Genomic DNA, 12,535 nt, shown 5'->3' on the forward strand with positions numbered 1-12,535 from the left:
GCCACAATCATCCGTATTAAGACAATAAAAGACCTGAAATATTTCAGTTAGTGTGCAATGAATCTAAAATATAGGAATGTTAAATTTTCACCATGACATTATGGAAAATAATGAACTTTATCACAATATGCTAATATTTTGAGAAGGACCTGTATTTACCTGGATCTCCTTGTAGGAATCTGGAAAACATTTTTCTTTTATGGTCATCGTTTGTTACATTGAATTGTTGAATGAAATCAAAGTTTGCACAAATGAAACTGAATGTGTCGGAGTCCTTAGAACAGGGAACTGAAACTCCTTCAGAGCTGGTGTCCTGAAGTTTTAGATGCATCTCCAAATAATTAGCTCATTAGCAAAGTTTTGAAGAGCTTGAATGCGTCCTGAGGAGGCAATACAGCCATTTTATTCAGGTGAGAAAACCAGGGACATGTCTACAAGTTGCAGAACGCCAGTCTTTGAGGAATGGAGTTGGAGACTCCTGCATGAGAACATTACAATCAGCCAAAACTGGAATAAGCATGTTCAACCTCAAAGAAAAACGGAAACTCTGGTCAGTACATCTCTGAAGTAACTACAATGACACTTTTTTCTACACCAACAAAACCACGTTATAAATATTACATTGCATTTCTGCCAAGAGCTGACCTTTGGTGTTCTAAACTCTTAACCTCCCATGTAACTTCTGGTCCCGGTTTTGGTGCTGAGCCTGGCCCAGAAACAGTTAATGTGTTGCATCAGAATTCCCAGATCTCCTCCTTTTTCTCATGCGATACAAGCAGCCAGTAAAGAGATAAAAGCACACAAATGAGTTATGGTCAGTAATTAGTTCGAAACAGCTTGCAGCCTCAGAGTGCAGTTTGAGCCTTAATATTAAGGTGCATGCTGTATAACCGATGCATTGACTCTGTCATTAATGTCAAAAAGGAACAGAAAACACCAAATTATATAACCCTAAAGTATGTTCATCTCCAGCAACATTTAGAAACCATTGAAACATTGGTGGTATGAGATCTTAAGGTCCAGATTTCTATTAAAATAAGTGTTTCTGTTGTTATAGGGTTAGTGTGGTAGCTAATCAGGTTCTAAAGGAATATGTACTGACCACAAACACAGTCAAGTTCAGGCCTGGTGTAAATGTTCCAGGTTCCACTGTCTCAGTAGGTTACAGGCATTTTGTTTATCTGGGCTTCCCGGTTCTGAAACATGAAGGTGAACCACCTCCTCTGTAGATCTATCCATGGCAAGTCTTCCTCTCCCCCCCTACATAACGCTGCACTTCCCCTTCAGTTTGTCAGCTCGTTTCTGTTTCCCCGAGCGTTTCCCGTCAATGCTCAGGCTCATGTCCCGCTTCTTCTCCAGCGCCAGCAGCTCCTGGAAGAGTTCCTTCACGTTGGTGTTCGTCTTTGCTGACGTCTCCATGAAGGCGCACTTCCAGGATGTGGCCTGAGCCTCTCCCACTTTCATCTCCACCTCGCGCTGGGCTGTCTCATCACTCTTGTTGCCCACGAGCATGATGGGAATGGACTCCACACTCCCTTTGATGGCCAGAATCTGCAGAGTCAGAATGTCGGGTATAATTAGACACAAACATTAACTAAGAATGGCTATGGTTTTCTTTTATTAAAGCACCTTTTGGCTTAATTTCAACATTCAGTCCTCCAGAAGAGTTGCTGTTGTTGCAAGAGTTTCCTGACATTTGTTCAGTTTCATCCTTTAGCTTAATTCATAGTGTGCAGATTGGTTACACAAGATCAAAAGGATCTCATTTTTCAGAAGGTATTAGTCAGAAGGATATATTTATGATCTCATATACATGATCTCAAGGTGTTTGAGTTTCTTTATGGATCTGTTTCCTCTCGGTTGTTTTTGTTCTCTAGTTGCTGTTGTAGTTCATTTATTGTAGATCAGATTCTTGGTTCATTCTTGTGTTTAGATATTTCTGTTACTTCCATGGACTTCTCTGTATTCCTGTTCGTCTGTGTTAATTAGCCTTCCTCCTTCAGTTCCTCTGCATTCTCCCTGCCACCAGCTGCTCCACCTTCCATCTGCTCAGCTGTTCTGGTTCATTGGTCATTTCTACACCCAGCTTCTGTGTTTAACTCTCCGGTTTTCACACCTCACCACTGAATCCTACTGTCTCTCTGTCTATGTTCCATGTCCAGCTGTTCCTTGTAAGTTTACCAGTTCTATCATCATCATCATTAAAATGTTTCTACTCACCATGCGGCTCCCACACTCCTGTTTGGATGTTGGTCCTGCAAAACACCACTGCCTTATGGCATATATGCTAAGCTTTTTAGATGAAAACTGTATTTCTGAAGAGTTTCACTGTACTGTAACTACTCTTATGTTTCTTTTTATGACCTTTATAATAACTGTTGATTCAGGAACAACTGCTTTTCAGATGTTTTTAGATCTAAGTGCAACGTTCAACATTGTAGATCCTGCTATCATGGCTTGAGCAATGTGTGGGCATTAAGGGAACTGCTCATCAGTTCAAATCTTGATTAACAAATAGGAGCTTCTCAGTCCAGACAGATACTTATCCTCAGCCCCAGCCCTCTTAGTTGTGGAGTTCCTCAATGATCCATCCTAGGGCCAGTCTTATTTCCTTTATATACAGTATGTTGTCCCGAAGTTCCATTTAAGAGAAATGTAATATTTTGTTCCCCTGCTTTGCAGAAAAACTTTGCTAAATTGGAGTTTATGGTAGAGTTCAGGGAGCTCCTAACTTAGCCTAAAAATTCCTCCTAAGGATTTTCAGCTTCAGAGTGATTCAGTTCACTGCTGAGAGCAACTCTGAGCGAGGAGACAGAGATTCCTATCTTAGTGAGGAGGTGTGGTTGACCCCGTTGCTAGGTGTAGACAGTTTTCTTGAAAAACAGTTCCTAAATCATCCGACTGACTTGGAGAATTTTTGCAAAGTAGAGTTTCTAAATATTACCAAGTCTGACTGAATGATGACAGTGAATCAAAAGGTGCTTCAGCAAAGTGTTAGTTTAAAGGTGCTTACATGTATGCAAAAAGTTTATTCCAAGCTTTTTATTTCCACCCATTTCAGATTTGTAGTTTCCTATAATATATAGCATATATGTCATTTAAAGGTGATAAAAGTTTTGAAATTGTTCACATTTCTTGTATCATCTTAAAACTGCAGTAAAACAATTGGAGGTTGATTAATGGTGCTTTTGTATTGTGCAAATTCTGAAAACTGTTGAGGTGGTATCTCAAGAGAACCTTTTTTAACAATATGGTCTCTGAATCTTTTGCTAAAAAGCTTTTCTCTGGCGCTGAAATACATTTAAAATATGCTGCGTGGAACAAACCACCCCTCTGAGGTCCCTGTTTTCCAGAAGAGGCGGAGACGGACCTGTTGGTAGATGGGTTTGAGCTCCTCCAGGGATTGGCGGCTGGTAATGGAGAAGACCAGGATGAAGGCGTGGCCTTTGGAGATGGACAGCCGCTGCATGGCGGGGAACTGGTGACTTCCTGTTGTGTCGGTGATCTGAAGCGTGCAGACGCTCTTGTCACAGCTGATCACCTGCAGAGACGACAGGCATCTGTTTCATTTTGGTCAAGCAATAATAACTGGGTCAGATGTATCTTTGCAACACCAGGTTTCTGCAGATCTTCATTCTTTTTAAACCAAATATTTTTAAAACTTTGTTGATTCAATCAGAATTTTACTAAACTAATTAATAGGAGGTCACTTATTAAGGGAAGTGCTGCTTTGTTTAATTTGCAATCAGCCCTCGTCTCGCAATATTTTGCCTCCAAGTGGACAGACTTCATTTTAAATCCTTTTTTCTGAACAAGCAATCAGACATGTTCCACTTGTGTCTCACTTGTCTGTAGGTGTCCTCCACTGTGGGGATGTAGGTGTCTCTGAAGGTGCCTTTAACAAACCGAAGAACAAGCGAACTCTTCCCCACCCCACCAGCTCCAAACACTACCACCCGGTAGTCATTACTCTGCTCAGGCATTCTGGGAGCTGAAGTCCTCCTGCCACTCTGGAACAATCACCTGTATGCTGATGAGACAAGATGACAACAGACAGTTAATTTAATGTTGCTAAAAGTCCAGAGCAACTGATTGCCTTCAGAAATCACGTAAATAGTAAACAGTTTCCATCTGTGTAGTAAAGAAACGGCATCATGAAGACCAAGGACAACAGCTGACAGGTCAGAGGGAAAGCTGTGGGGTATTTTAAAGCAGGTTTAGGTTCTAAAACAACATCCCCCAGAGCTCCGTTCAATCCATCATCTGAACACGGAGAGAGGATTGACCAACTGCTGAACTATAGGGACATCCACCTAAACTTACAAGCCGAGCAAGGAGAGGATTAATCAGAGAAGCAGCCAGGAGGCAACTTGTAACTCTGGAGGACCTGCAGAGATCCACAGCTCAGGTGGGAGAATCTGTCAACAATACAGCTTTTTGTCATGCACTCTATAAATCTGGCTCTATTGGAAGTCACGTTTGCAGTTTGCCACAAGCCATGTAGGGCACACAGCAAACACGTAGAAGAAGGTGCTCTGTTTAGAGGAGAAGCTAAATCCAGGACAATCCTGAAAGAAAACTGTTATTAGCTGAAAATAACTTGAAACTGGGACGGAGGTTCACCTCCAATGTAATGGTTTAAACCAGAGCATATTCATGTCTTAGAATGGCCTAGTCAAAGTCCAGACCTAAATCCAGCTGAGAATCTGTGGCAAATATGAAAGCTGATGCTCTCCTTCCAATCCATCCACCTTTCCAATTATGCACTACTTTCTATTGATCTGTCTCATATTATCCCAATATAATGCAGTTTTTAATTTGCAGTTTGCGTTTGTAACGTGACGAAATGTGCTGAAGCGGGATTCTGAGCACTTTTTAAAGGCTCTTTAAAGGTGGATCAGAGTGAGGCTGAGGAACGTTTGAGGACAGAAAGTGGAGCAGATAAAAAGGAAGCGGGGCAGATTTGATCATAATGAAACATGTCTACAGACAGAACAGAGACCAGTTTCATGGATGGTGAAAACCACGACAGGCAGGATTTCATTCAGGGCTCAGGCAGCATTTTATGTTTACATTGGTATGTTTTTCTTTTTTTGATCAGATTTACCCTAAAACATGTTTCTATGCTAAATTACATTCATGTGTCATGCTGTGGAAAATATTTCTGAACTTTGGTGTTTTGTGTCAGGCCAGGTTCTCCTACGCTCCTCACTGACGTCACCAACCTCCTTATCTGCTCCACAGACTCTCACCAGTCAGCAGGTCGGTGATTGTTCCCTGCAGTCAGCCACACACACACCTGCCTCCTGATAGCATCCTGAGTGTTTACAGCCGTGGCGGCATTACAATGTGAGTGAGAGGGGGGTTGCTCCGTCGCCGTGGTTACTGCCCTCCGAGGAGGCACCAAAAGCGACAGAGATGGACTGCAGAGAGATTTATGCACTGAAAGAGCAGCACAAACATTTCATCACCAGCAGGGCCATTACCATGGTTACCTGCCTGCCCACATCTGACATCACTTCCTCTGCGGAGGCAGGCAGCAGGGAAAACACCGGCGAGTGGACCAGCATCACGGGGGCTGCAGACACACATCCAGATCAAGCCTTATATTTTCTGTGGAAATGCTGGATCTTCCAGAAATCGTCTTCAAATAAGATCCAAGTTGTTTTTTATCTGTGTGTGTGCTGATTTATTTTCTATAGTTTTTTTTAATCTACTTGTTTTAACCAGGAAAGACCCAATGGGTATTTAAAATTTAAATTACAAGGATGTCCCGGCGAAATGACAGAAGCTCAGAACAGCACTATTATAAAACACAGCGATAAAGGTTATAGAACCTGAAAGACTCACAAAAGTATAACTAAGTCCAATGCTTATCCAAGGCATATTCAACAGTATGACCAAATAAATCATCAGTCAAAACCTTTAAAAATCTTTAAGATTTTGTAGAAACGGTCTCCAGTTTCACGAAAAAGTATTTGCCCAAATGTTTTAGATAATCAAACTTATTTTAATATCAATAATAACCTGAAAAAATATAAAAATTGCCGAATTGCTCTAATTCAATGAAAGTTAATAGTTTCTGAGTATGAACCGCCTATATAAGGTCATGCTACAGCATCCTCAACTGATTTGAGTCCAGACTTGGACTAGGCCATTTCTTTAGCCTATTCATTGTTGCACTTGCTGGTGTGCTACAGATACTTGTTCTGTTACAAAACCCAAGTCCTCAGAATTCATGGTTCCATCAATTACAGCAAGTCGTCCATGTCCTGAAGCAGCAAAGCATCCCCATATCATCACACTACCACCACCACGTTTGACTGTGGGTGTGATGGTCGTAATAAAAAGTTCCTCTTTTCTCTCGTTGGTCCACCAAACATTTTCACAAACGTTGTGGGGATCATCATGGTTTTTGGTAAATATGAGTCAGGCCGTTGTGTTCCTCTTGGTCAGCAGTGGTTTTGGATGCGGTGCAATCCCATGGATGCTTTGTTTGCCCACTTTTTACCTTATTATTGAATTGTAAACTCTGACCTAAACAGAAGCTGTTAAATGTTGTTAGAGGTTCCTTTATGATGTCCTGGATGATTTATGGATGCTGTCTTGGAGTTACGTTGGTAGGCCAGCCACTCCTGGGAAGGTTCTTCACTTTTCCATGTTTTCTCCATTTGTAGGTAATGGTTCTCACTGCAGTTCTCTGGTTCTCAAAGCTTTAGAAATAGTTTTGAAAGCCTTTCCAAACTGATAAATGTCAGCAACGTCGGATCTCATCTGCTCATCTGGCCTTCTTCCTGATGTTTTCTGGTAGCAAACAGGCCTGGGTATAGCTATGTGAAATTCATCACATTTTCTACGTCTTCAAGGTGTTTGAGTTTCTTTATGGATCTGTTTCCTCTCGGTTGTTTTTGTTCTCTAGTCATTTTCTACGTCTTCTTCCATAGTGGGTCGTGGGGGAGCTGATGCCTATCTCCAGCAGTCTATGGGCAGGAGGTGGGGTTCACCCTGGACAGGTCGCCAGTCCATCGCAAGGCAACACAGACATGACTAAGGACAATGTAGAGAGACCAATGAACCTAACAGGCATGTCTTTGGACTGTGGGAGGAAGCCGGAGTACCCGGAGAGAACCCACGCATGCACAGGGACAACATGCAAACTCCATGCAGAAAGACCCCCGGCCGGGAGTCCCGCTATGTGAAATTGAACAAAAAAATTTGACTAGCCAGTTGATTCATGATTAAACAAGGGGAACATTTATATTTCTACACAGAGACCAGGTTGGTTTGGATAGCTTTTATTTCGCAAAACTGCATTTCGTATTTATTCAGGTTATCTTTGTCTGATGTTAAATTGTGTCTAAGACATCTAAGTGTGACAGCAAAGCCAAATCTGAAGAAATCTATGTGGGCAAATGTTTCTTCACAGCAATGTAACTTTTTATTCTTTAGTGGAACTATTAGCATACATCAACAGATTCACTTCACTGTTTCCATATTCATCCATTAATGACGTGTTTAAGGTTCTGATAAAAAAAATGCCAGAACTACTATCTTACTATCTTTAGATACATTCATTTTATTATTATTTTCTTTTATTATTACTTGACCAAATGTCACACCAGCTAAGCAGGTGGGGTTGACAGCCCACAGTACATCTCAGGAGAAAGAGATAAAACAAGGAACAGGAAGTTCTGCTGCAACCAATGAATCTGCAGCTTTGTGACAGTTTTCTCCTTCCCAAACCAGAACCGACTAGCTGGGTGAAACAGTCACTCTGGATGGTATTAATGTAACCTTTGAGATCAATTTAACGAACCTTGTTCAAATCTCTTATAAAACAGGCTTCTAAGACATGTTTCTTCTGCATTCATCCTTCTTCAGCCTCCCTTATCAAAACTGCTCTGATAAAATATATCTAACAGAAGAGGCAAGCATTTGATCTATTTTAAGAGCAGGATTAAAACCTTTCCTTTTGATGAAGGTTTCCCTGAGCTAACTCTGGAGTTCTGCTGCTATAGATCAAGTTTGTTTTCTCCTTCTTTCCCCATAAAAATCACACCTGCTCCAGTGGTTGTGTTTGTCGGTCTCTTTCTGTACTCGTAAGCCCCTGTTGGTCGAAGGGCTTGAACTATTGGAAGGCACAATTACAAATGCCTTGGGATGATGCCTTGATAAGGCAGCACAAAGTCAGCTACAACCAAGTACCTGCAAAAAGTAAGACAGGTCCTAGGAAGCCAACGGACTGGTAAAAACAAAGTCCAAGCCATTAATACCCACACCCCACCAGTCATCAGATACCCTGCAGGAATTCTAACATTGCCAAAGGAGGAGATAGAAGCCACTGATATCAAGAGAAGGAAGCTCCTTGCAATGCATAGAAGGTTTCACCCAAAGTCCATCACTCTAAGACTGTAGGAGGAAGGCCGAGGTCCAGGGAGGGTTAGTACCTAGGGTGGTGGCCTTGGATCCAGCTGGGTGCAAGATTCTGGCAGGGAAAGCCAGCATGGAATGCCTTAACCAGGTGGCAGGAAGAGACTACAGCAGGAGTGGCCAAGTCCAGACCTTGAGAGCTGGTTTCCTGCAGTTTTTAGATGCATTCCTTGTTCAACACACCTCAGTCAAATGAATGGCTCATTACCAGGCCTCTGCAGGCCTGAATGAAAATATCATAGCAATAATAATAATCCAAATAATCATCTTGAGTAAATCAGGGTATTTTAGTTAGTCAGGTTAACTTTATTAATGTCATGGTTAGTCGTTAATATGTGTATTGTATTATGAACTAATTCAATTCAAATCTGAGACTTAAAGATTAATTTTATTTCTTTAATTTCTCACTAAAATGCAAGTTTTAAAACAACCCAAATAATATCCAGTTCCAAGCAGCAACCTAACAGGTAAACTATTCACAGCTTATTTTTAGTATGGAATAATTAGCACAAGTTCTGTAATTTCCCAGCTCTCTAACACGAGACAGGACACAAACAGCAGACAGTTCACACGCTCACAAACTGGAAGCTCCAACTATTTAATCCATTTTGTGTCTACTTTCCTGGAATAATGCATACTGGATGCTTTCTAGCTCCATCATGCCAGCCCCAGAAGATAATAACAGTATAATAATAATACTAATGGTCACATGACTGTTCTGCAGTTATAAAAGTATTCGGTCCAGTGAATAACAGAGCTGGTAGTACAGGTACATTCACTCATTGCATCCTCCCCTGCAAGGGGATGATGCCCCATCATCAAGGGGGAGCTCAGAGTAGAGCTGCTGCTGCCTCTCTGCATCAGAAGTAGTCAGATGAGGTTCATCTGATCAGGAAACCTCCTCGAAACTATCATGACCCATAGGTGTGAGGTTTCGGGTTTTTTTTGTGTTCCTGCTGTTTATTATGTTCCATAAGGTCTTGCCATATACTGTTTATTACTCTGTATTAGTGTCAGTTGGTTCTTGCCTTAGTAATTAATTTCTTTAGAGGATTTCTGAGAATATCGCAACACGAGGAGATGCTGGAGTAGATCCAGAAGTTACTAAAATGATTGTATGTCCTTTCTGGCCTGGGATATCCATGGATATCCATGAAAGATCTGTAGAGTGTCACCAGGGAGAGGATACAGGGTTTTCCTATTGGACCTGGGACACCCCCTACCGGACTGCAGATAAGAATAGATTAATCTTATGTTGTTGCTAAAAATCATTTTTGTCTGAAATGTTCAAATCCCATTTCAACCTGGGAAGACTCACATAATGGAGAAACAACAAGAAGACGGTTAAAGAGATTATTTCTTTGGCGCTCGGACCCCTGAGGAAGACGTAAACGGTGAGGATGAAATGAGTTTGAATAAACATCTTAGGATGATGATTAGGTATGTCTTCCCCCCGGGATCCGATCCTGGTGGTGGTGTAGGCCTTGGTATGGAAGGAGTTGGGAGCCCATGGTGGAGAAGAGGTGGAGGAAGGTCAAAGCTCGGCAGAAGAGCGGTGTCTTCCATGCAGAAGGTCTTTAAAAGTGATGCCCTGGGAGATGATTGGCCGAGGAGGAGTGCGGACCTGCCGTTGATTGGAGCAGCCATTGAGGAGTGATTGGAGGAGACGGGGTGGTGAGTCTTCCATGTTGAATTTTCGTTTAAACTCCATTTCCCAGCTGGCACATATTATTTGTGCTATGATCAGACTTTATTCCTACTTCACCCTCAGTGAAAATGTGTGGAAAAACTCCAGCAGCTGCAAAAGGATTTAAAAGGCTTTAGTCTCTCCCAGGCTTTTTGGCTGCTGCTTGTTCTCACAAGATGAAAAAAGAAAACATAAAATGCAGATGATCTGTACTGTTGCACAGTGGAACTTTAAAGAGCGTTAATTTCTATAAAACCGATCAGAAAAGGTTTTAAGAGGATACGTTTTTATACTTTACTGATTTTATTTTCCAACCCCATTGATGTTATTTTTAGCACAGGATAATTGACAGAAAAAAAATAAAAAACAGTAAATGTCAATTTCTTGTGTGGGTGAGTCTGTTCTCAACTAACAGGATATCTGAAGGAAACTGATGCTATTCCGCTGTTTTAAAAATGTCACTGCAGTTGTGTTCACACACACACACACACACACACACACACACACACACACACACACACACACACACAGCTTTGTTCTCAGTTTCAATCAGCCGCAGCTCCACAGGCTCATTATCTCCTTACATCATGTTAATCTGCGTGACTGCGCTCCATAGTAAGGACGGCTCGTGCACGCGCACAGCTGGACACGTGCACCCACTCCCATTACATAAACACGCAAACACAGACACACACAGAACCTGATCAGTACCGAGCCGGACTTTAGAACCAATCCGAGCCGCTGCCAGTCCTCCTGCCCGCGGATGATGGATGGACTTTCTGGTGCGTGTCTCTGCGGTGTGGGTGTGATGTTTGCGGACTCACCGTGCGTGTATTCGCCGGATCCTCTGGGGTTCTCTCCCTGTAGGCTATGTGGGTCGTTTAGTCGTTTAGTCCGGAGCGTCTGTGAGCATCCCGAATCCTCCGCCGTCTGACTCACATTCCCATCATCATCACCATCATCGTCAGACCTGCTGCTGGTCGCTTCACTCCAACCCTCCTCTTCCTCCTCCTACTCCCTTCTCCATCACCTCCTTCCCCTGCTCAGCTGGCAAACACAGAAGAAACAAGACTTCAGCCGGTTTTCTTTGGGGGTTTTTTCCAGAATAAAAGCCTTCACTGCATTACATTACATACAAAATAAACGAATATTATTATTATGATGATTTAAAACAATTATTATTATTATTAAGCCAATATCAGAGGAGTTTAAGACAATACTTATAAAACATGTACTAATCCTTCATTATGATTCTGTGATGACCATAATAAAACAATAATTCTTAAAAATCACACAATAAAAATAACATAAATGTGCATAAAAATACACATTATTATTATCATTAATGATGTTCGCCTGTAAAAAAGTCTCAAAATGAAAGAACACAAGCTTACATAAAACAAGAAACAGATTAAAACACAATAAATATCACCAAAATCAAATAACTAGTTAATTAATTGATGTGCACTACAAATTAAGAAAAAGCAAACGCACGCACTAATAATAATAATAATAATAATGATAATAAGGTCATCCTTGCATATAAAATCCCCACCATCAGACAAAAGCTAAAAAGTTAACAAGATAAAAAAAAAAAAAAAAGAAACATTAGCTCACAGGACGGCTTTGATGGATCTGACGTTATTGTCCAGAAGCATTTAGTCCCAATAAATAAAACAAATACATACATTTAGTGTATGGGACTTTTAGTTTGAAGGCTGTGCGCTGCTACCAACCGGAAGTCTCACTTTCACCATCTTCCTCTTTCTTGATAAAAATATATTTTCTTTCACACCTTCAACTCAGCGTCACTCAAACACGTCAGCAGGAGAAAAAATTATGAAACGCATGAATCACATAGTTTTCTTTTTTTTTAAACACTTGAACTATGATTTTTCTGAAAAATAAACAGTTATTTAACAGTTCGGTTATATTTTTCACAAACATAGAACAATAAATAATTTTTGTCTGTATTGCTAGATTAAACAGATTGCAAAACACCAACTTAGCCGACAAGAACACTGTGGTCTAATTCTCTGAAGAAAAGCCCAAGACACATCATGATGCTGAGAGATTTTTTATTTTGTGACTCTGTTCTGATGTTTTGTGGCAGAATGTGAAAACCTTTGCAGCAAATGATTTATTAATTGTTCGCCATGACCTAATGTTTGAATGGATAAATGTAACAGGAGGACTTCGTTATAACTTTAAACTGAAAAGGGGTCCATGAACAAATTAAAAGCTTTTGTTTGTGGTGAGGAGCATAAGGAGAGGATTTTAGGATTTATAGACTAAAAAAAGACAGGAGCAGTTAAAACAGTAAGAAAGTAAATCCTCTTTATATCCACATTTAAGAAAATTAACACTTCATAAAGGTTTTCTGTAGAACTTTTTCATTTAGTTCTGGAGAAATCCTGA

At 40.9% G+C, this 12,535-nt stretch overlaps 1 protein-coding gene across 1 annotated transcript; it reads right to left on the reverse strand.

The window, feature by feature from the left end:
* Positions 1–353: 353 nt before the first annotated feature.
* Positions 354–11,182, reverse strand: diras1a (DIRAS family, GTP-binding RAS-like 1a). Its single transcript, XM_047375872.1, has 4 exons — positions 10,942–11,182; positions 3,846–4,030; positions 3,371–3,541; positions 354–1,551 (listed from the first exon to the last, which is right to left on the reverse strand). The coding sequence occupies exons 2-4, from the start codon at positions 3,981–3,983 to the stop codon at positions 1,261–1,263; spliced, it is 600 nt and encodes a 199-aa protein (XP_047231828.1). The 5' UTR covers positions 3,984–4,030; positions 10,942–11,182; the 3' UTR covers positions 354–1,260.
* Between the last annotated feature and the right edge of the window lie 1,353 nt (positions 11,183–12,535).

This window comes from Girardinichthys multiradiatus, chromosome 9 (genome assembly GCF_021462225.1).
Source record: "Girardinichthys multiradiatus isolate DD_20200921_A chromosome 9, DD_fGirMul_XY1, whole genome shotgun sequence".
NCBI lineage: Eukaryota > Metazoa > Chordata > Actinopteri > Cyprinodontiformes > Goodeidae > Girardinichthys > Girardinichthys multiradiatus.